A 24180-nucleotide genomic window follows, 5' to 3' on the forward strand; every position below is an offset into this window, starting at 1 on the left:
TCCATACACTTAAAAAAGAATCTAGAAGCACTTTAAAAATTCAAGTTTAGCTCTATGGATTTTTATAAAATACCTGATCGTTTAGGAAAGTTATATTATACCACCACTATCTGGAAACAAAGCCGATGGAGAGAAACAGAAAGGAACATGTAGACCCCCCCCCGCCATGTTTGACCCCCCATGTTTCTCTGTCCATTTAAAGCAAGCACAATCATGCATTGCTTCTAGAAAGATTTTGGTCAAGAAAAATGTTACTGTGGTGCAACAGCCAGACGCATTCTTAAATAGCACCAAGCGCTCTCCTCTTTGTGTAAAGATGCCATTTGATGCTCAAGTTGGTTTATGCTCTGTTTACTCTTTGGATCCTGTGGTTTTTAGGAACTCTCTCCCCTGCACTAAAGGCTGCTGCTCAAGGCTTCCTGTGGGAAATCTACAGAAACATGATGGCAGCTGCAATACTGCAGCCATGGAGGTGCACACATGTGCACACGCAATGCTCACACACACACACACAGAGGAGGAGGAGAGAGCTCATGTATGGTTCCTCGTCAAGGGAAAGCCCGAGAGTAACTTTTGGGTGCTGAAACAGAGTGATGACATAAGTAGGGAGAAGGTTGCTGAATCTTGCTTTCTTGTCCTATTTATTTATTATTTATAAGACAGAATTGCAGAGAAAGATGGGGAGAGACAGAGAGGTCTGGGCCAATGCTGTGGCGTAGCAGGTAAAGCCGCCATCTGCAGTGCCTGCAGTGCCGGCATTCCATATGGGCTCTGGTTCGAGTCCCGGCTTCTCCACTCACCATCCAGCTCTCTGCTATGGCCTGGGAAAACAATGGAAGATGGCCCAAATGTTTGGGTCCCTGGACCCACGTGAGAGACTCAGAAGAAGCTCCTAGCTTCAGATCGGTGCAGCTCTGGCCATTGTGGCCAATTGCGGAGTGAACCAGCAGATGGAAAACCCTCTCTCTGCCTCTTCTTTCTTTTTTCTTTTTTTTTTTTAAAGATATATTTATTTGAAAGACAGAGTTACAGAGAGAGGTAGAGACAGAGAGAGAGGTCTTCCATCCTCTAGTTCACTCCCCAGTTGGCCACAACAGCGGGAGCTGTGCTGAGCTGAAGCCAGGAGCCAGGAGCTTCTTCTGGGTCTCCCACGTGGGTGCAGGGGCCCAAGGACTTGGGCCACCTTCTACTGCTATTCCAGGCCATAGCAGAGAGCTGGATCGGAAGAGGAGCAGCTGGGACTAGAACCAGCGCCCAAATGGGATGGCGGCACTTAGGCCAGGGCTTTAACCTGCTGCACCACAGTGCCGGCCCCTCTGCCTCCTGCCTTTCCTTTCTCTCTCTGCTCCTCCTTCTCTCTGTGTGTAACTCTGACTTTCAAATAAATAAATAAATAAATAAATCTTTTGAGAGAGAGAGAGAGAGGTCTTTCATCTACTAGCTTACTCCCCAAATGCTCACTACAGCCAGGGCTGGGCCACGCTGAAACCAGGAGTCTGGAACTCTGTGTGGGTTTCCCATGTGGGTGGCAGGGAGTCACATACTGGAGCCATCACCTGCTGCCTCCCAGGGTGTGCAGGAAGCTGGGAGCAGAGTCAGGATTTGAACCCAGGCACTCCAACATGGGATGCCAGCGCCCTGAACGGCAGCTGAACCGCTGCACTGAATGTCTGTCTGCCTCTTGTCCTTTTTATCTTGTGGAGAAGAGAAAGCAGACGGGGCAAAGCCAAGCTCTGCTGAGGGAATGGCTCGGAGGCACGAGACAGGAAGCAGCACTGCAGAGCTGGCTGGGGGGCTTTGGGGGCCGTGTCTGGAGAGCAGCTTGGTCACACCCAGACTTGAAGCAGCAAAGGATTAGGAATGATAATCTGTGTGAATGAGATGAGAAAGGCATGCTGCTACTGCCATATTTATAACTCCAATTTGTTTTAAAGTTTGCTTTAAAGAATCACTTTTAAGCATAGCCTGGTCTAAAGGTGCTTACGGTTTAACTGCACACACCCAGTTTTAAGCTTGAGTTCCTCTGGGCTCGAGACACGGTATGGAAACAGAAGGCATGGGGAGTCACAGCCTTGAAAGCTGAAGGGCAACACCCTTCTTCTGAAAGCCTGCCGCACCTTAAAGGTACCTAAGCCGAGATTCCTCGCGCTCTGCCCACCCTCTGCGGGGAAAGTTCTCTGGGAAGCAGCCTTTCGCACACAGCCCCCTGCGAAAGACCCCAGGGGCTCCTGCTGCCTCCAGGACAGAATCCCAGCTGCCTCACCGCTGCTTCCCTTGTCACACTGGGCCCAGCTCCCTGAACCACATTTGTGACCTGTGACTGGCGCCCCTCCAGGCATGGCTATAATTGGAGGTACCCAGGGACGCTTTCGAGGCCAGATGGATTACAACTGCAAGACAGAAGTGTGGCTGACATTCTTCGGATGAACTGTTATCTGGGTTATGAATCAAAACGCTTTGTTTTCCTCCCAAGACAGACTGTTCTCCTTAACAGCAGTAAGGCCCAAGAACACAGGGCTGATTGCCAAAGGCTCCTTATTCCTGGGGGCAGCCAGCCCTGTGTGCTGCGTGAGGGGGCGCTCAGGGACCGTGCTTCGTATCTTCCCAAGTTTGGAAAATCTCACTCCCATTCTACACATTTCTGCAGGATGAAGACTGGCTTTGTGCCAGTGAGATCTTTCCGGGTACACGCTCCGTCTCTCGGCTCACGGACCGAGGACCGCACGGAGCTGGAAACGCAGACTCCCAGGCCCCACCGCAGACGCAGACCCTCAGGCGCGCGCTTCCCCCAGGACAGCGTGTGCAAAACTGCGCAAGCGACCCGGCTCCGTATCCTAGACTCAGAGCCCCCGACGCTCTCAGTTCTCGCCCAACACGGTGACGGATTCCCTGCAATCACGAAGCACACAATTTCCCGTTACCTTTTGTATCTCAGGATGAAAAATCTCCCTGGGGCCTTTCTCAAATTTGTCCAGATTCATGGCACTGAAACACAACAGACAGAGTGAGCTGCAGTGGGAGGGAAGCAACACAACGCGGGAGCAGCCTCAGCTGTGCACAGAAGCAAGCGACAGCGCCTAGGAAGTCGCAGCTGCGCTCCCGGAGGGCCCGGCACACGGAAGAACAAACCCACAAGTGAGTGACGCACGACTGCGTGTGGAGGCCGCGGGCGGCATGCGTGCTTCACCCGTGTCATGAGAGAGGCAGAGGGAGCAGCAGCATCTGCTCCAGGCCACCTCGATTCGTCCTCCAGACTGATTTTTATTTAATAGGAAAATGATGAAATTTAGTTTCTTCCTTCCTCTGGCAGTTCCTCTGCCACCCAGGGCAAGAGGTCGCCCTAAACAAGACATTTTGGCACTGGGTCCTCTGCACAAGCAACATTATTTCCTAAAGTTCTCCTGGAGGTAAAACAAGGAAGCCAAACTAGACAGCTCTAAGGCCCATTCAGCTGGATTCCAATGTCCATCAGAGAAAGGCAACAGCCAGCCGCAGGAACATTCACAGAGCCCCCGCCACGAGCCAGGCCCCCGCCAGGAGCCAGGCCTCCCCCTGCCACAAGCCAGGCCCCCCTCCCCACCACGAGCCAGGCCCCACCACAAGCCAGGCCCCCTACCACAGGCCAGGCCTCCCGCAGCCACGCACCAGGTCCCCCGCCATAGCCAGGCCTCCCTCCCCGCCACGAGCCAGGCCTCCCCCTACCACAAGCAGGCCCTCCACCACGCACCAGGCCCCCCACCACAAGCCAGGCCCCTGCCACGAGCCAGGTCCCCCGCCACGAGCCAGGACTCTGCCACGAGCCCCCGCCATGTGCTCTTCGTGGACTATCTATTTGGTCCCTATGAGGCAAGTAGCACTTTATGCCCAATTTAAGGATGAAGAAATTGAGGCTTTGATGTTAAATGACCAGAGTTAGTAAACAGCACAGCCACAACTAGAATCCAGGTTTATCTGTCTCCATAGTATTTCTATTTTAATTTCTTCTTCAGTTTTTAAGTTCATGCTCATTACAAGATAAAGTCTTCCTTTTACTGTGGAAACTGTAGAAATCTTCATTTTTCCACATCTTTAAAATTTGCTTTGGCTGTGAATGGTAGCTGGGAAAGCAAATCCTGCTTTATCACATATCTCATCTTTTTTTTTTTTTAGCATTTTTGCAAATTTTTTTTAACGTGTCTCATCTTTAAACATGAAGAAGAAAGAGGCTGGAGTAACTTCTTTTTAGAGGAAAAAAGAGTCACAGAAATCCAAAGCTAGCACAGTTGAAAATACCGTCTCAGAGCAAGTTAAAATACAGAGCCCCAAGAAACAGTAGGATGTTTCTGTGCTCAGAAAAATTAGAAACCTCTTTGCCCATGCTTGGCTAACTCAGCTGCAGCCTGCACAGGAGGAGAAGACCTGCAGCCTGAGGATCAAATGAAGCCTGGGAATGGGATTGAAGCCCCTGCTTCTGAATCGTGGTGCCTCTTAGCCAGCCAGGAGCAACTCTGAACCGAGTCCAGTTCCTCACCTCTGAGAAGTGCGAGTGATGCTGTGTGTGACCTGGGGACGCGCAAGCACACTCCCGCCACCACCCAGCTGCCCTGGAGCGGACAGGAAACTGCCAGGGCCCTGGCATGAGCCCTTCCCCGCCAGGATACGGTGTTAGTGGTTCACAGCCCGAACTCTGGGGCCCATGGACCTCAGCTGGAATCCCAGCTGTGAGAGCTTTGTCGAATCCTTCACCTCTCCGGTGTGCCCACACCTGCTACGTGGGATGTGGATGGTAAGGAGCCATTTTAAAGGTTAACTCAGAGAACGCCCCCAATGATTGTGACCTAACATCTTAGCTGGTGACAAAGCAACAGACTGGATCTGAGTGGTGGCGTCCCCCGGGAGGCTGCCAGCGAGCCCCGGAGAGGTTGGGGAGGATGGTGGGACGTGAGCAGGGGCAGCCCGATGCTCTCTTCAGTCCACCTCTGTTTGGTGAAGAGTGAGCACATTCTTCCTAGAGACGCCTTTGCTGATGTCTGCGTTTCTATTTCAAAGTAGAAACACGAAAGAAAAAAATATTTCTTGATTTTCTTTATAAAACCGAAGTATCGGCCGGTGCTGCAGCTCAATAGGCTAATCCTCCGCCTGCGGCGCCGGCACACCGGGTTCTAGTCCCAGTCAGGGCGCCGGTTCTGTCCCGGTTGCCCTTCTTCCAGGCCAGCTCTCTGCTATGGCCCAGGAAGGCAGTGGAGGATGGCCCAGGTGCTTGGGCCCTGCACCCCATGGGAGACCAGGAGAAGCACCTGGCTCCTGCCTTCGGATTAGCGCGATGCGTCGGCCGCGGCAGCCATTGGAGGGTGAACCAACGGCAAAAGGAAGACCTTTCTCTGTCTCTCTGTCTCTCACTATCCACTCTGCCTGTCAAAAAAAAAAAAGAAGTATCTGAGTGAATGCAGCAAAAATCCAGCAGGCAGCCGATGCAATAGGGAGAGGAGGCAGCGCTGGACGGGGGGCTCAAGCCTGACGTGTCGCCCTCGGCTTGCTCTCTCAGAACCTCCATGTCCTCAGCCGTGAGCTGGAGCAACACCGGTCCTTGCCTTATGGGGGCGCTGCAGGGGCTCCAGGTGCACACAGGCACGGCACAAGAACGTGGGAGCTGCCATCAGAACGGCCACACGAAACTGTGTGCAGAGGCCTGCGACGTGTGGTGTGGGGCTTTGACCCCTCAGTACTCACCTTAAGATGGACTTCACAGACAGAGTTTTTGTGGGACTGTAGGGAAGGCATATTTTCTGGGTACCCTGGAAAAGCAAAAGTACCACATCAGCGAGGGAGCTGGCAACTTCTGTCTGCCAGCGAACCTCAGATGAGAGGAAGGCCTGTCTAGTCTTCCTCCTTCCTCCCTGAGAGGCATGTACTGGAATAAACACGTATAACACCGGGAAAAATCTGACAGCATCTTCCACGGTCGCGCTCTCCCCAGCATCTATGGATCCGAGCCTGACCCTCCACCATCCGGGACTTCATCGTCCAAGTGACTGTGGGGAGCAGACGCGCCATCTGCACCAGGTCTCTGAGCTGAGAAGTCAGGTAAGCCTCAGAGATCCTAAGGAAACAGTCTCCACACGTTCAACAGGACCCAGATGTTAGCGTTTCCAAGTCAGAGACTTTTTGAATTATGTACCACCTGAATCTAGAGAGGTTTTCATAATGCGTGCCTTTCTATATATTGTTTTTTTTTTTTAATTTTTTAATTTATTTTACTTGAAAGTCAGAGTTACACACAGAGAGAAGGAGAGGCAGAGAGAGAGAGGTCTTCCACCCGCTGGTTCACTCCCCAGATAGCCACATGGCCGGGGCTGTGCCAATCTGAAGCCAGGAGCCAGGAGCTTCTTCCAGGTCTCCCACGTGGGTTCCGGGGCCCAAGGACTTGGGCCATCTTCTACTGCTTTCCCACGCCATAGAAGAGAGCTGGATCAGAAGTGGAGCAGCCAGGTCTTGAACTGGCGCCCATATGGGATGGCGGCACTTCAGGCCAGGGCATTAACCCGCTGCGCCACAGCATTGGCCCCAATATATATTGCTTTAATTTAAGGTGGATTTCCTCCTCGCTCCACGAGTACTGCTGTGTCTAACTCCAGGAAGCTCCCAGAGAACGCGCACTGACTGAGAAGGGAACGGCGCAGTCCCACGTTCAGGACACCCAGGGCAGGCGCCGGCTGTTCTAAAAAGGAGAGAGCACCGATTCACAACCCACCAAGGATTTATACCACAGTTAGTAAAAGGGATTCTCACATGGCACACACTTAAAGCTCTCTTCCTAACTCTAGGTAATCATAGAGTTGGCATCACAAATAGCTAAGGAAGGGTCTGGGCACCTCTTGCAGGAAACTGCAAACAAGAAGGTAGGTCTTTTGGGTGCGCTGTGGCCTAGTAGGTAAAGTAAAGCTGCCACCTGCAGCACCGGCATCCCACAGGGGCGCTGGTTCAAGTCCTGGCTGCTCCACTTCTGATTCAGCTCCCTGCTAATAGGCCTGGGAGAGCAGCAGAGGATGGCCCAAGCACTTGGGCCCCTGCCACCATGTGGAAGACCCCGAACAAGCTCCTGGCTCCTGGCTTCCATCTAGGGAATGAAACAGAAGACGGAAGATCTCCCTCTCTGTTTCTCCCTCTTTCTCTCTCTGTTTCTCCCTCTTTCTCTGTAACTCTTTCAAATAAATACATAGAAATCTTAAAAAAAAAGAAAAGTAGAACTTTTCTCTTGTTTGGGGGACATAGCTGCCAAAGCCCTGGACAGTGGCCTGGGAGAGAAGTTCTTCAACCTTCTAGGCCCACAGTCCCTTTCCTTTCCCTTATTTCTCTTTGTTTTTAAAGATTTATTTATTTGAAAGGCAGAGTTACAGAGAGACAGAGACCCTCCATCTGCTGGTTTACTCATTTGCATCTCCCTTGGGCCATCCTCCGCTGCTTTCCCAGGCACATTAGCAGGGAGCTGGACAGGAAGTGCAGCAGCCGGGATTCCAACCGCTGCCCATATGGGATGCTGGCGCTCCAGGCAGCGACTGAGCCCACTGTGCCACAACATAGCCTCCCAATCTCTTCGGGAACAGGACTTCCTGTCTCCACTCTGGAGGCCTCACTTTGCCCACTGCAGGCAGGCAGGGAGCAGGCTCTGTGCAGCCAAGCACGGAGCCTGTGCTAGAAGCCAGCCTTCTGCCGGCGCCCAGGCCCTTTCTTCTTCTGCAGTCTGTGTTACAAGTTTTAACATTTTTCTCGGTGTGGAGGAATACTCGGATAAGAATACATCTTAGCAAATTCCACAGATGCCAGCCATTGAGACCTGAGTTCTGCCTGTGGCCTTGCTCTTCAGTGGCCACTGCCCACTTCCCACCATGCTCACCGGCTTGAGCGAGAGTGTGTGGAGCGGGAGACAACACCATCTTCCTCCACGGCCCGTGGGGCTATAAAGCCTGGGGGGCAGAGGATTTGTGTTTTTTTCACTGCAAACTGGTCAAGGCCTTTCTCTCCATCTCCAACGTCTCGTAGCTTTCCAGAGTCAGCATTCAAGTCAAAAGGTGGGGCCATCAAACGAGGAGGTCAAGCGCGTGCACAAGCGTGACACGGCAGTGCCGACCTCCCCGCGCCTGGCTTAGGTAGCAGGTGTGTGTGTGCAGGTGTGTGCACGGCCCAGGGTCAGAAGGGGGCTGCTCTGAATGACCTCTTAGTCGCCGGATTCTTTTTCACTCACTGTTTTTTCTGGATGGAATTTTTCCAGAAGCATGAATCATTTTTTTAAAAGTCTTTTCTTCGTGTTTGGAAGAAACCCAGTGGGGATGTGCAAGGCCGTGTAAAGCTGGGTGATGCATTGCTGTACTGCTGTATTTTTCTGACTGCATGATAACCGAACAGAACGGGAGCTCATGGTAGGGGTGAGAGGGCTGAGGCCCTCGGGCGTCCCACAGCCTCCGGCACCCGTTTTGGGCCAGGGGGGGCCTCAGTAAGGACCCTGAGGCCAGTGTTCTGCTTTGCTTTCTCAGTTCCTCACACATATTCAGCTCTTCCTCTTGTATCTGGGAGCAAACACTTCACCCACTCCAGACACGTAACTGAGGGTCTAGGAGAGAGGCTGTGCATGAAGGAGGGGCCCGGCCCTGCTGCCTTCACGGTGGGCCTGGGGTGAAATCCCACCCCCCGACATCTCTAATGGCAGCCAGGAGTGACGGCAGAGAGCACTCTGTGTCTGTCCTCCATGTCTGGAACACGGCCTGCTGCCGTCCCTTCCTCTGGTCTCTGTAGGTGACCCCTCCCCAGGAAGTGCTCCCATCTCCTGTGCCATCCCCAGCGTTGTCCTCAGAGCGCAGACCACACTTTATAATGGGATAAAGGTGATCTCTTTGAAAATGGAAACAAACAGCTATTACCCCTGCGCCTGCCCACTCTCCCTGGCCCAGTCTCCGGTAAGGAGATGAGGTGACTTACTTCCTAGAGGGGGAAGACATGACAGTGACAAAATCCATTCTCAAAAGGCAGAAACCTACCCTTTCCTGCTCCTGTGGAAGGAGAAGGAAGGAAGATGGCAGGGAGGTCAAGGGCTTAGGGGCCAGGACCTCCATTCCTGTGCCTTGAAGGGAGGCGGGGAGACGCTGCAAGGTAAGCCCGGGAGGCCCTGAGGCCGCTTCCCAGGCATGGCCTTTCCCGGGAACCTTGGGGCTGTGTGGCACCTGCTTCTTTGCACAGGGTGATAGTGAGGGACAGTGACTCAGTAGCTGCAAGTGCTGATGACCAGGAAGATTCCAGACTTTGGCCTGAGGCAAAGGTCCTGCCTCCTCCCATCCGACCCATGGCTTGCAGGTGGGAGGCAGAGCTTCTGGGAGGTCCAGAGAACAGCGGAGACCTGGGATCAGGGTGCAGAGTGACTCCCCAAGCAGTCGATGGCTGTTCCCCGGGCGACACGGGCGGGTGCTTCCCATGACCCACAAGAATCAGAATGACTCAGTGATCACTGGTCAGATCAGCCACAACACAGAAGAAACCAGGAAGCAGGGGGCCCATGTGGCTCCAAGGTCCTCTTCTGCTGCCCTGAGGCCCCGTCAAACCTCTTCCCCCTGTCCTCAACCATCAAGTTGAAGCAAAGAAATGGGAAAGACTGATTATTTGTGCCCCCAGAGAGAATTGTGAACCCAGAGAGGCAGGAATACTGTAATCAACAAACATTAAACAAATACATTTCTTTAAAAGTAGGCCAGAAAACAGCGTGCCTGGTGCAGGAGATAAGAGGCTTTGGAGGAAGGCACTGTCACTTCCCACTAGGGGAGTAATGAGAAGACCATGATGCGTGCACTCCGGAGAAAGGCACACACAGTTCTCCACCACCATCTCCCTAAGCTGTCACGTGAACTTGGCTTGCAGTAGAGTTGTGCTGAACGCAGGACTGACCCCCAAAGACAGGCTTTGGAAGGCGGTAGTGCCAAAATTTCTCTGCAGGAAATAATTTCATGAGTAAGACTTTATATCAGATGGATTTTTTTTTTTTTTTACCCTTAAAGTTGCTTTAGGAAACAAAACTTTCTGAGGCATACCATGGAAGCTTTTAGGCACACAGGTTTAGCTGGACTTTGGTGTCATTGATTAATTAGCTCAACAGATATTTATCGAGCTCCCACCATGTGCCAGGCGCTGCAGTAGTGGTAGGGACACTGAGCACAAGCAGGCATGCTCCCGACTCTCAGGAGAGTCTGGGAGAGGCTTTCCACACAGAGCTGGTGTTACCCAGTGGGGGAGGGGCTCAGCTCCTCAGGCCTAGGTTTTCGTGTCATTTGATCTCACTGACCGCAAGAGCACCCATGGAGATAATGCATTTGCAGGACTTAGGGTAGTTTCTTGGCATGTAGAAAGTGCTCAACAAATATTAGATGATATTGTTATTACATTGGCCGCAATGGCTAGAGCTGCGCTGATCAGGAGCCAGGAGCTTCCTCCAGGTCTCCCATGCGGGTGCAGGGACCCAAGGACTTGGGCCATCTTCCACTGTTTCTTCAAGCCATATCAGAGAGCTGGATCATAAGTGGAGCAGCCAGGTCTCGAACCAGCACTCATATGGGATGCCAGCACTGCAGGCGGCGGCTTTACCCGCTATGCCACAGCGCCGGCCCCTATTTTAAGTCATTATAAAAAGTTCCTAACCACAGTTCACTGTGTGGTGGTCCTTGGAAATTCTGGTTTTTTTTGAAGTTACACAAAAATGAGGGTGTATATGTATGTACACACATGTATATATTTGTAAAAATATCTCATATAAATCAAATTTGTCTTTAAATTTCTACATTATTTCTTTTCTAGATATAGTTATATATAGTTACATTGGAGTTTTTTTGGTACACCATGGAGCAGAGATCAAAACCAGCGTACACTTATTTAAATACTGATGTCAACAATTGTCCCCAGAAAGTCAGACCACCAACTGGCAGGATCAGCAGTTTCTGAGCAGGATTTGTTTACCGCTTTTAACTCGTACACTGTCCTCACCAATTCAAGAGTAAAATCTGGGGGCCAGTGCTGTGGTGTAGTGGGAAAAGTCACCGCCTGCAGTGCAGGCATTCCATATGGGCGCCGGTTCGAGACCCAGCTGCTCCGCTTCTGATTCAGCTCTCTGTTATGGCTTAGGAAAGCAGTAGAAGATGGCCCAAGTCCTTGGGCCCCGGAACCCACGTGGGAGACCCGGAAAAGCTCCTGGCTTCTGGCTTTGGATCGGCTCAGCTCTTGCCATTGTGGCCTTTTGGGGAGTGAACCAGCAGATGGAAGACCTCTCTCTCTCTGTCTCTGCCTTTCTGTAGCTCTGCCTTTCTAATAAATAAATAAATCTTTAAAAAATGAGTCAAATGTGTTGTGCTTTAGGCAGTTTAAGATCTGATGATCTGGGACACTGGACAAAAGTGGCTTTTCAAGCAAGATCTCATTTAATGGAATAGCTTTACCGCTCCTCGCCCTTTGTGCTATGGCCCAGGGCTTTCCCCTCATTACAAAGACGAAAACGCAGGCTCAGAGGACACAGGCAGCCTTCTCAGATTCACGTAACAGGAGTCTGTCACTGGCTCTGACTTGCTTGCCCCAAACCCTCTGTTCTTTCCAGTTTACTGCACTGTCTTGGAAAACTCTCCCGTAAAAGAAATACCAGGAGAAGAGAAAAATGAGGAAAGTGAGAAAGATCCAATGTTAAGAATTCCTAGAAAAAAGAATTCAGAACACAGGAGAAAAAGGAAGACGTAGCGTAAGGAAGCCGTCCCGGGCTGCAGACAGACCTGCGTCTTTGAGTTGAAAGAGCTGCTTCCGGCTCAGCGCTCTCCCGTAAGAGCTCAGAGCCCTGCAAGCAGCGCGCCGTTGTCGCTTCGAGTCTTGAACTGTTTTTCTGCCCTGAAAGACTGACGAAAGGGGCCAAGCCTCAAACAGCTGAGGCGGTGGCTGACGGAGTGGCTCCTGAGACAGGGCCACGTGGGCGGTCCCCACGTGGTGTGACGGCATCCCTGCACGAGGTTTGCTTCTTGTGGGTGAACGTGAGCCTGCTCGTCATCACCTCAGTCCGAGAGACCACGGAGGTGCTCGCACTGAGACCCTCTGTGACTTCAGCGCTGTCTTCCCGGCGGCCAGGAGGGAGGGAGTGGCTACGTCTGGTTACTGGCACCCAGGGGAGAAGCTGCTGCAAGCCCAGGGCGCGTAGCTCCCATCTCTGGACGGTGGAATCCTGGAGCAGCCACACTCAAAGGGCCGCGTGGAAAAAGGCTTCCCTGAGCCACTCGGGCTGCCCTGCTAATTCACCTCTGGAATGGCGATGAAGGTTAGATACTCACCGTTTTCCTCCAAAGAATCGCCCGGTACTGAGGGACGCGCTGATTGTTTTGGTCGGAGAGAGTCACAGATAAGAAGAAGGGGCTCTTCTCTGCGTCGTTTCCAATGTAGTTCTGATGGACTGGAAAAGAAAGAGGCTTGGAGCAGCGAGCACGTGACACGGTCTCCCAGGCACGGACTGCAGCGCATGCCGCAGGAGGTGTCCGGCCCTTCCCGAGCCCAGCTCAGGACAGAACCTGATCCCTCTCTGCTGATCATGCACTCCCTCCATCAGAGACTGCCAACCTCTGGTCCCTTGCTGGACAATCAAACAAGACGGGAAATCTGCCGGGGGCTTCTGGAAAGGCCTTTCCACACCTAGAGGTACTCTGCTTCCTCCGGCTGTGGTGGTGGCTACAAGTGACGCCGGGACGGCTGTATCCAGCTTGGGACCTGGAGGAGGGTCAGCCTGAGGGCCAAGGGTGCCACACCAAGGCCGGAGAGGCAGAAAGAGGACATCACGGAGCCTCTGAACCCCTCAACCCTGAGCCTGCTCCACTGGGTTTCTTGCTCTACCCCTTACTGCTTAAGCCAGTGTGAGGAGGGCTTCCTGCTACTTGCACCTCATGGCACTGTCTTTCTGCTCTGGGCACAATGCTTGTCCGTATCTGGGAAGATGACAGCATTCCTGCCGGTTTCTTTCTTTCTAAATGCTCCTACATTCCCCCACCCACCTGAATAAATTCTGCCTGATCAATCGATATGAACTTAGAATAATGTAGAAGGTTTTTTTAAAAAATATTTATTTAAAAGGCAAGAGAAGTGTGCATACATACACACCCATGAAAGAGAGAGAGAGAGAGAGAGAGAGAGAGAGAGAGAGAGATCTCCCAGTCACTGGTTTACTGCAAAAGGGAGGCTGGGCTAGACCAAAGCCAGAAGCCAGGAGCTCATTCCAGGTCTCCCACCTGGATGGCAGCCACCCAACTAGTTGAGTCATCACCACGCTAACAGGAAGCTGGAGTGGGAGCAGCGCTGGGCACTGAACCCAGGTACCCCGGTACGGCATGACTATCCAAGCGGCATCTTAGCTGCCACGCCAAGTGCCTGCCCCAGGATCAGGTCGCCAAGTGCCCGCCCCAGGGTCAGGTCGCCAAGTGCCCGCCCCAGGATCAGGTCGCCAAGTGCCCGCCCCAGGGTCAGGTTTTTTGAAAGATCATTTAGGTCAGTGCTCTCATTTCATGCTCCGTCGTCACACCTGCTACACACGAATGCGTTGGCCTGATAAGCAGTTTCTCTACCTCATTTTTAACCTCCATTCCTAACATCGTCTGTCATTAACCCCACTCCCCTCTTCCGCCTTGCCGTGTATTTCCACGTGAGCGGGTCCCTGTAAATGTGCACTCTGTTAATGGTTGACCTTGTGCCAGGTGCCAGGTGCCAGGCTGAGTTTCACTCCTGCACATCAGATTGAAACTTCTGCTCAAACCTACTGGCCAGCTACTAGCAATGGCCTCACTTCGCACACGGGAAACTCACACCCGGGGAACTGGAGAGGAACTAGAGTTAGGCCCAATGATTAGTAACAGCAGACCCAGATGAAAGCCCGCGCTATGGGCTCCACGAGGGCAGGCGTTACGGCCTCCTTGACCTGTGCCCCCACTGCTCTGCATATTGCCTGGTGATAATAAACACGCGTCACTGGTGAATGGACGATGCCAGAGTCTAACGCCTCGCTCAGGACGCCACTTCTGTCTCTCATGCCCTGGAACTGAGTCACAAAACCCACAGCAGACAGGCTGCTTGCCTTGCTAAGTGTAAAGGTGTTTCTCCCAACCCCCTGAAAATTTTATTTATTTCACAAATCAGTCATTATCTACTAATCTTTTATTTATTTATTTATTTTTTATTTTTTTGACAGGCAGAGTGGACAGTGAGAGAGAGAGAGAGACAGAGAGAGAGACAGAGAGACAGAGAGAAAGGTCTTCCTTCCGTTGGTTCACTCCCCAAATGGCTGCCATGGTCGGAGCTACACTGATCCAAAGCCAGGAGCCAGGTGCTTCTCCTGGTCTCCCATGCGGGTGCAGGGCTCAAGCACCTGGGCCATCCTCCACCGCACTCCCGGGCCACAGCAGAGAGCTGGCCTGGAAGAGGGGCAACCGGGACAGAATCCAGTGCCCCGACCGGGACTAGAACCCGGTGTGCTGGCGCCGCAAGGTGGAGTATTAGCCTATTGAGCTGCGGCGCCGGCCTATCTACTAATCTCTTCCACTTTCCCAGGGATTCCACCCCCCCAAAAAAAAAGTCAAAAAAAAAAAAAAACAAACAAACAAAAACAAAAAACAAAAAACAAAACCAAAAACCTAGTCCACCCAACCAAAACAAGAAAAGTCTTGGGCCACGACTCTGACTTCAACCGCTGAATTTACAGAGCTGACCGTGGACGCTGAGTGAAAAGCCCTGATGGCAGTGTCCCTCCACGGGTGGGTTCCACTTATCCAGGGCACCAGAAACTACGCCCACACCCATTCTCATTTTGAATATCCTTTCTTCCCGATCACCACAGTGGCATAATTACCTTGTCCTAAAAAATACTTGAAATACCATCTGGTGTGGTATTCTGGGTTCTCCAAGTGCACGTCCGTCCTTCGCCAAGTGCCGGGCAGCGCCGTTGCATTCTGTAACGGTACAGAGTTGTGCTGTAAGAGGCTTATCCAGAAAGTGAACCAGACTCTGGCAAAGAACCAGAGGATAAAGAACCAGGAACAATCACCATCAAAAGCGTCTACCTGACATCCATGACCACTCGCTGTCATCAGAGAAGAGACAGCCTGAATTCACAGCCCGCAAGCATTCAAGCACTTCCGACCCGGGACGCAGGAGAAAGAACCAAGGCATCAGTGAGCTTGGCTCTTCATAGCAAGGATCAGGTACCATTCAAGTTTTCACGTATCTTGGAGTTGGCGCCCCCTAGAGGTACCTCTTTTATGTGCTCTCTATTCTAGGCCTAGGATACATCTTGGCAGCATCTTACTTTTGGGCTTCACAGAATTTGAAAAAAAGTATCATAAAAATTACCCAATAATGTGAAAAATATGGATGAACATAAATTACTTGAACCTTTTATCCAAAGAAATCATTATTAATGCTTTGGTATGGCTTCTTTTCTAATTTTTTCCCTATGCATACACCTTTGTATCTTTCTTACCAAAACAGAATCTTACTGCATATACAGTTGCCCGGATCACTTTCCCACTTAGTATTGTATCAACAAATTTGCTTCTTCAATACTAACCTTAAATTAATTAATTAATTTTTTAAAAATTTATTTGAAAGAGACACATAGTGACACAGAGAGCCCTTCCATCTGCGGGCTCACTCCCGAAATACCTGCAAAATCCAGTGCTGGGTCAGGAAGAGCCAGGGCCTAGACTCACCCTGGGTCTCCCATGTGAGTGGCAGGGGGACTAGACTCACCTGGGTCTCCCATGTGAGTGGCAGGGGGACTAGACTCACCCTGGGTCTCCATGTGAGTGGCAGGCCCAAGTACTTGGCCACTCATTTGCTGTCTCTCAGGTGTGCGTCAGCAGAAGCTGCAGTCAGAGGTGGAGGTGGGCCTCAAACCCATGCACTCTGACATGGGGTGCTGGAGTCCCAAGTGGCGCCTTAACTGCTACAGCAAATGTCTACTTCTGTAATACTAATGTTAATGGCTCCACGTTATTTTCTTATAGGGACATAATTATTTAACAATACTGGACAATTGGTATGCTTCTAATATTTTATTATTGTAAATGAATTTGTGGCCAACATCTTCTAATTCTGTGTTTGCATACTTATAGTCTAATTATTTGTTGTTTTAAAAAAATATTTATTTGGGATTCAGAGAAAGAAGAGAAAGGGGAGGGAGAGAGGAAGAAAGGAGGGAGGACAGTGAGAGAGAGAGAGAGAGAGAGAGAGATCCCATCTGCAGGCTCACTCCCCAAGTGCTGTCACAGCTCCCAACTAGGGCTGAAGCCGGAGCCTGTAGCCTGTAATTCAACCCAGGTTGCCCGCTAGATGTCACCCAACTGAGCCGTCACTGCTGCCTCTCAAGGTTTGCGTAGCAAGAAGCTGGAGTCAGGAGCTGGGAACAGAACCCAGGGGCACTAATACAGGATGCAGGCATCTTAACTGCTGGGCTAAGTGCCCACCCCCGATTGTTTCTTTAGGCTAGTTTCTTAGGCGTTGAATTGTTTTGTCCAAGAGTCTGCTCATTATCAAGGACCTGGGACTTAAGGCCAATGGGGCACGTGCAGCACTGCGCTGAATTACAGCTCCTTCAGCAATGGCTCAGTGCCCCACGGACCCCACACCCAGACGTTTCCTCTCCGCGCCTTAGTGGCAAAAATACAACCTCAACATGGTTTTAATTTGTGTTTCTTTGTGGACCAGTTGTATGGAATATTTTCCTCATTTTTTTTTTTGTCACTTACAATTCTTTTGTGGCTTACCTGTTGGAGTCCTTTGCTAGTTGTTCAATTATTCTCTTTTCTTCACAAATTATTTATGAAGCAGACTGCAAATAATTTATCCTAAATAAACTCTTACTTCTAAATGTGGTTAATGGTATTTTGGGCCACACAGATATTTTAAAATGTGCATGTAAGCAAGTTTCTTGAATTTTTCCCTTTTATGGTTTCTATCTTTAGTACCATTATGTTAAAAGCCTTTTCATACCAGTATTAACCAGACTATCGACCTCTTTTTCTACATGGTTTATGACTTAATTTTTATATTCCACTCTCAAGGCTATCCAACACTTCCTTTGAAGTATGCCATGAGGTGAGGATCAAGGATCCCCAAATAGCTTCTCTGTTAATCCAGTACTAATTAAACATTATCTTCTCCTACCTCTGTGGTATCTGACTTCATAGCAAACGTCTGACTCTCCCACGGCCTGGGAGGAGACTGCTGGATTTCAGATTCTCTGAGAGATTGGGTGCCACTGTGTTGAGGCGCTGCTGGCATCTGCCGCTGTGCCAAGTGTGCAAGACAGACGACCGGAACACACTTTTGGATTGTGATAGACATCTCGCGACTTATCAAGGTATTCGTGGTCAGTTTCCTTACCGTGTTGAGGAAGTTTTCTTTTATTGTGACTTTACAAAGAGGCTTTTCCCAGGAAGAATATTGAAGGTTGTTGAATGCTTTTTTTTCGGTGTGGGGTCGGGGTAGGACTACTGAGAGACTAGGTAAAGCGGGGTTGGGGGGAACCGTAGAAATGTACAGAACTGTAGGAGTAGCTCTTCTGACGATGACGGGCTCTTAGATGTCTGGAAGGCACCCTACCACTGCATCATGGCATGGTATTTTTTAAAAGTTTTATTCTATTTACTTGAAAGGCAGAGTTATGGGGAAGGGGGAGGGAGGGGAGAGAGAGAGAAAGAGAGAGAGAGAGAGAGAGAGAGAGAGAGAGAGAGAGAGAGAGTCCATCCATAGTTTCACTCCCCAAATGGCTGCAATGGCCAAGACTGGGCCAGGCTGAAGGCAGGAGTCTGGAATTCCATCCGGGTCTCCCATGTGAGCGCAGGGGCCCAAGCTCTTGGGCCATCTTGTGCTGCTTTCCCAGGTGCATTAGTAGAGAGCTGGACTGGAAGTGGAGCAGCTGGGATCTGAACCAGTGCTCCTCTGGAATGCCAGCATTGCAGGCAGTGGCTCAGCCCTCTGCGCCACAGTGCTGGCCCTAGTATCCTTTTAATCACTGCTGGATTTTAAAAATGATTTCTCTGTGCCATTTGCTAGTGAGATGGACGGACAGGCTTCTCTGCACGTGTTTCTGGGTCACGTTACCTTATGAAGTGAACTAGGGTGGTTTCCGTGTTTGTCATTGTTCTGCTAAGAGCTCCGAACGCCAAAGCACCAGGCTTAGCTCTGTCCACGCGTTTCCTCCAGAACCACCCCACCAGCTTGAGGAGACAGGTTCTATTTTAGCCCTTTTCTTTCGGATGAGGAAAGCGAAGCTGAGAGACTAACAATTCGCCTGGGATCACAAGCTGGGGAGCTGGGGCGCCGGGACAGAAGCCAGTTCCATTTCCAGAGGGGTTTTCTCTTTTCTTTTTATATCTGAACCGTTACATCATCTTCTGTCTCCTTTTTTATGTCCTGCCTTTTCAACCTCTCAAGGAGTAAAAACATAGCTTAAAGTTTCTTCTTAATTTGGTGTTTTTACCAGTTTTTCTTCAAATCTTAAACACTAATATTGCTACATATGTGTAAGTTTTTACTTAGAAGTCATTTTAAATTTATGAGCACATAAAAGCTGCAAAAGACACCGGCACTGTGCTGCAATGAGTTAAGCCACCGTCTGCAACGCTGACATCTCATAAGGGTACCAGTTCGAGTCCTGGCTGCTCCACTTCCAAGCCAGCTCCCTGCTAATGCAGGGGAAAAGCAGCAGAAGATGGCCCAGGTGCTTGGGCCCTGCACCCACGTGGGAGATCCAGAAGAGGCTCCTGGCTTTAGATCGGCCCAGCTCCAGCTGTTGCAGCCAATTGGGGAGTGAACCAGAGAATGGAAGATCTCTCTCTCTCTCTTTCTCTCTTTCTCTCTCCCTCTTTCTAACTCTGCCTTTCAAATAAATAAATAAAAATTTTAACAAGTCTACAGTTAACTGAAGAAAAGCTGTAATAAGAACAGTGCAGGGGGCCAGTGCTGTGGTACAGTAGGTGAAGCCTCCACTGTGATGCTGGCACCCGATAGGGGCACTGGTTCAAGTTCCAGCTGCTCTTCTTCTGATCCAGCTCCCTGCCAATGGCCTGGGAAAGCAGTGGAGGATAGCCCAAGTGCTTTGGCCCCTGTACCTGAGTGGGAGACCCAGAAGAAGCTCCTGGCTCCTGGTCAGATCAGCCCAGCTCTGGCTGTTGCAGCCACTTGGGGAGTGAACCAGCAGATGGAAGACCTCTGTCTGTTTCTCCCTCTCTCTGTAACTCTGTATCTCAAATAAATAATGAATCTTAAGAAACTAGAACAGCGCAGAGAGCACCTGTATATCCTTTACCAGATTCACTTGCTATTACTGTTTTTTTTTTTTTTTTTGGACAGGCAGAGTGGACAGTAGAGGGAGACAGAGAGAAAGGTCTTCCTTTTTGCCGTTGGTTCACCCTCCAATGGCCGCCGCGGTAGGCGCGCTGCAGCGGGCGCACCGCGCTGTTCCGATGGCAGGAGCCAGGTGCTTCTCCTGGTCTCCCATGGGGTGCAGGGCCAAAGCACTTGGGCCATCCTCCACTGCACTCCCTGGCCACAGCAGAGAGCTGGCCTGGAAGAGGAGCAACCGGGACAGGATCGGTGCCCCGACCAGGACTAGAACCCGGTGTGCCGGCGCCGCAAGGTGGAGGATTAGCCTGTTAAGCCATGGCACCGGCTGCTATTACTGTTTTACCCCCTGGCTTATTTGCTTGTTTGTTCATTCCCTTCCTACACACATGCACACACACACACACACAGAAATTTTCTGAACCATTTAATACTCAGATGCATGAATAATAAGCCTTCCTCCTAACTACTTTAACATGTATCCCCCAAGAATATGAATGTTTTATTGCATTAGCACAATGCCCACACAGTTTTATCAATTTTTAAGGACTTTGCTGTTGGAAGAGTCTCCCTCTTACAGCACTGCGTGGCCCTGTGTCTGCACAGCCCCTTCACCTGGGACATGTCACAGATTCCTCGTCTTTCATGGCACAGACCCTTCTGAGGGTGCAGCATCCCCTCTTCCGCACTTGGGTTTTCTGACATCTCCCCACGATTAGATTCAGAGCGGCCCGCTTGGTCAGGAGGTCGGCACGGGGACGGCTTGTCCTCAGCTGATTCAAGATCCCCACCTGCTCCACTAGGGATGGTGACTTTTATCACGGGTCCCAGGTGTTGCCTCTGAGCTGTGACCTTCTGCTGGGACTCCAGAGGAGCAAATCCTAGGATTTTGTCCCTTCAGGAATTCTGCATGATCCATTGTCTTTAAAGATGATAACCATGAGCCCCCAGCAGTACTCCTGGTCCAAGACACCAGGCGGCCTGCGGCTCTGGCTCCACCCTGAGGCCCGTCAGCCAGCCTCAGGCATCTGCTGGCCACACACTGGCAGAGTCCACCCAGGAAGCTGGCCTTTGCATCAGACTCCATGGCTGTTGCTGTTATAGTTCCAAGGCACTGGATCTTAGAAAGCTTCCTCAGAGCCCGAGAGGAAGCTATTATGTTACCAGCACATGGAAGCCTCTGGCCTCCAAGACTTGCAAAGCACAGACAGGCCCATTTCAGCGGGCAGAGCCAGACCCTAGCTCAGTGCTTCTCAAATTTGTTGAAACACACAGTCTTGGACGCATTGTAGAGCCCCTCCTCAGGACCTCTGGGGGTGGGATCTAGAATCTGTACTTTCTTTAAAGATGTATTAATTGATTTGAAAGTCAGAGTTCCAGAGAGGAAGAGAGGGAGAGAGGGAACGATGGGAGAGAGAGAGAGAGTATGAAAGAGAGAAAGAGATGGAGAAAGAGAGATCTTCCATCTGCTGGTTCACTCCCCAGGTGGCCACAATGGCCAGCACTATGCCAGGCTGAAGCCAGGAGTCAGGAGCTTCATCCAAGTCTCCCACGTGGGTGGCAGGGCCCACACACTTGGGCCATCCTCTGCTGCTTTTCTAGGGTTCTAGTCCCGGTTGGGGTGCCGGATTCTGTCCCGGTTGCCCCTCTTCCAGGCCAGCTCTCTGCTGTGGCCCGGGAGTGCAGTGGAGGATGGCCCAAGTGCTTGGACCCTGCATCCCATGGGAGACCAGGAGAAGCACCTGGCTCCTGCCATCAGATCAGCACGATGCACCTGCCGCAGCGGCCATTGGAGGGTGAACCAACGGCAAAAGAAGACCTTTCTCTCTGTCTCTCTCTCACTGTCCACTCTGCCTGTCAAAAAAAAAAAAAAAAAAAAAAAAAAAAAAAAAAGCAAATCCTCTTGTGCGGACTCGTCTGAGCTGGGGTCTTGTGTACTCCTACTCCAGCTGATGGACGTGCGGACTGTTGCCAGTTTTTGGCTACTCAGGGGAGAGCCGACATGGACATTCCTGGGTTGGTCTTTCGTCACACACAGCCCTCCTCTCTGTTGGGTCACATCTTGGGACACCACAGATGCACACGTTCAGCCTTCATAGACACTGACAGTTTCCTGAAGAGGCTGCCTACCAGCAACACAGATGAGAATTCTAGCAGGCCCACAACCTCTGACAAAACTCAGCATTTCAGTCCTTTTTATTTCACTGTTCTGGAGTGAGTATATCGGTACCCGATCATGGCTTTAATTTGCAATAAAGCCTGGCTGCTTTAAGTATGACCTGCTTTACAAAGGACTTCAGAGCTGTGTACACAGCAACTGCATCTACAACAATTTAGGGTGATAATGAAACGGGAACACGTTCCGCATTTGACATCAACAGGAAAACGAGGAGGACATATTCTGATGGGTCCGTTTCCCAGATAACTGAAGTTTATCATTGAAGCACCCACACTTATTCCACGCCCTTTTAATTCAACATTTGCCAGAAGGTATGCTGGGGGCGGGTAATGAACTTGAACTTGAACTGTCCCCGAGCTGCGGACATGCATGCTGCCCTTGTCCACATGTGTGGTGAGTGCTGGCACGGAGAACTCCTGAAGCATTTCTGCACCAAATTCCAAAGCCACTAAAGCTTCTGGCTGCCTCCATTGCTTTTTTTTTTTTTTATTTTTGACAGGCAGAGTGGACAGTGAGAGAGAGAGAGACAGAGAGAAAGGTCTTCCTTTTGCCGTTGGTTCACCCTCCAATGACCGCCGCGGCTGGCGCGCTGCGGCCGGCGCACCGCGCTGTTCCGATGGCAGGAACCAGGTGCTTATCCTGGCCTCCCCTGGGGTGCAGAGCCCAAACACTTGGGCCATCCTCCACTGCACTCCCTGGCCACAGCAGAGAGCTGGCCTGGAAGAGGGGCAACCGGGACAGGATCGGTGCCCCGACCGGGACTAGAACCCGGTGTGCCGGCGCCGCAAGGTGGAGGATTAGCCTAGTGAGCCGCGGCGCCGGCCTCCATTGCTTTTTAAAAACTTATTTATTTATTCATTCGTTGGGGGTGCAGACAGAGACAGAGAAAGGGATAGAGAGTTTCCATTTGCTGGTTCACTCCCCAAATACCCACAATGGCTGGAACTGGGCAGGGTGGAAGCTGGGAGGCGGGACTCTAATCCCAGCCTGGAACTCAGTCTAGGTATCTATCACATGTGGGTGGCAGGAACCCAATTTCCTGAACCATCACCACTGTCTCCCAGGATCTGCAGTGGCAGGAAGGTGAAATCAGGAGTTGGAGCCAGGTATTGAACCCGGGTTCTCCAACATGGGATGTGGGCATCTTAACCGCTATAAACCTAGCTTGCAGGTGGCCTGCTCCTACCCCATTTGTACCTGTAGGCTATGAAGGAGGAAGGCTGAGCCAGGCTGGGGTGTTCTGAGGAGAATTTTAGCTAAGAATGCACGTATAACATCCTGATTTTACTTGAGTGTTCTCAAATATTTGACAAGAGGGAAGCCACCCAATGCAGACGCTCAGACTACAGACGAGAGCGCAGGTTTAGAAGTTGCCCCTGGCTTCGCTGTCTTTCAGAGTGAGTTCAGCAAGGAGGGGATGCGTTTGATTGATTTCACGTTGGTTCCCAGGGTACACTGCTGAGATAACGCAGGCAGCAGGAAAGGTAGATTAAACAAATAAACCACAAAGCTTTGGATTACAAATCTAAATCTAAATATAAGCTGGTTGTAAAAAAGTGAAGCCACTCAAAAAAATTAAAGTATTTTTTTTTTCCCATCGTCCATGCCCCAGTCCACTTCTTCCCCCTGTAATAATAACCATGCTACTGGATCCATTTGGCTAGTCTCAGATCTTTTATATGCATCAGCAAAGATGTGTTTACTTTATACATATACACACATACCACACATTAACATACCTATAGATTCTCTCTCTCTCTGTTTATATATATGTATGTGTATACACACACATTATTTGTTTTCATAAATGGGATAGTCATGTCGGTATCACATTGATACTTGTGTTTTTCCGCTAAAGAGAACACCTTGTGACTACTTTGGGTCGGTACCTATAGATTCACTTTGTTCTTAACGACTACATAGATTCTTTTTTGAAAAGTTAAACACTTCTTTGAATGCAGGTGCTGTAGAGCAGCATTAGTGCCAAGCTGAGAGCCTCCAACTCTGCCCTCATTTCCCTCTCTAAGCAGGAGGGATTTCTATCAAGTTCTCGGTCTCTGAAAATTTTCCTGCATACTAACAAACAGAGTGATAGTACACAAATCCTCGTGGAACTTGCTTTTATGTCTCACACTGGACCTTAAATATTTCTCTGTGGTGTACATATACCCCTGCCTCATCCATTCTAAAAGTTACTACATATTTCACCATTTTGATGCACTCTAGAGGAGTAATATCACTCCTCACTGGTAGAAACTGAGGCTGTTTCTTGTTTTGCTTTTTTTCCTCCCTATTTTTACTCATGCTATGATGTACGTCCTAGTAATAGAACTGCTGGCCAAATGCTACACACATTTTTAATTACCGCTAATTGCTCTCCCAAAAGATTATACTAATTTACACACCCCCCAGCAATGTATGAGAGAATTCTCCCTATGCTAAAGTAGACAGATTGGTGAAAGCTAGAAGATTGTCCCTTCTGTGCCACCACCTACTGACTGATACATGCAAGTGAATTGGAAGGGAGAGCCCTGGGGATGCACCTAGGGGTCACACTTACTCTAATTAATAATCTGGATGAGCACGCAGATGGCAAGACAAGCACATCGGATTCTTAACATAAAGCTGCTCAG

General features: G+C 50.5%; 1 protein-coding gene across 1 annotated transcript in view; it reads right to left on the reverse strand.

Moving 5' to 3' along the window:
• Positions 1–24180, reverse strand: part of GARNL3 (GTPase activating Rap/RanGAP domain like 3) — a 152340-nt gene that overhangs the window by 66319 nt on the left and 61841 nt on the right. Inside the window, exons 4-7 of the mRNA XM_062208494.1 lie at positions 14873–14972; positions 12318–12436; positions 5710–5774; positions 2922–2985 (exon numbers count right to left, since the gene is read on the reverse strand). Of these exons, the coding sequence (XP_062064478.1) occupies positions 2922–2985; positions 5710–5774; positions 12318–12436; positions 14873–14972 (348 nt within the window). The remainder of the gene's footprint in view (positions 1–2921; positions 2986–5709; positions 5775–12317; positions 12437–14872; positions 14973–24180) is intronic.

The sequence above is a fragment of the Lepus europaeus genome, chromosome 12, assembly GCF_033115175.1.
Source record: "Lepus europaeus isolate LE1 chromosome 12, mLepTim1.pri, whole genome shotgun sequence".
Taxonomy (NCBI): domain Eukaryota; kingdom Metazoa; phylum Chordata; class Mammalia; order Lagomorpha; family Leporidae; genus Lepus; species Lepus europaeus.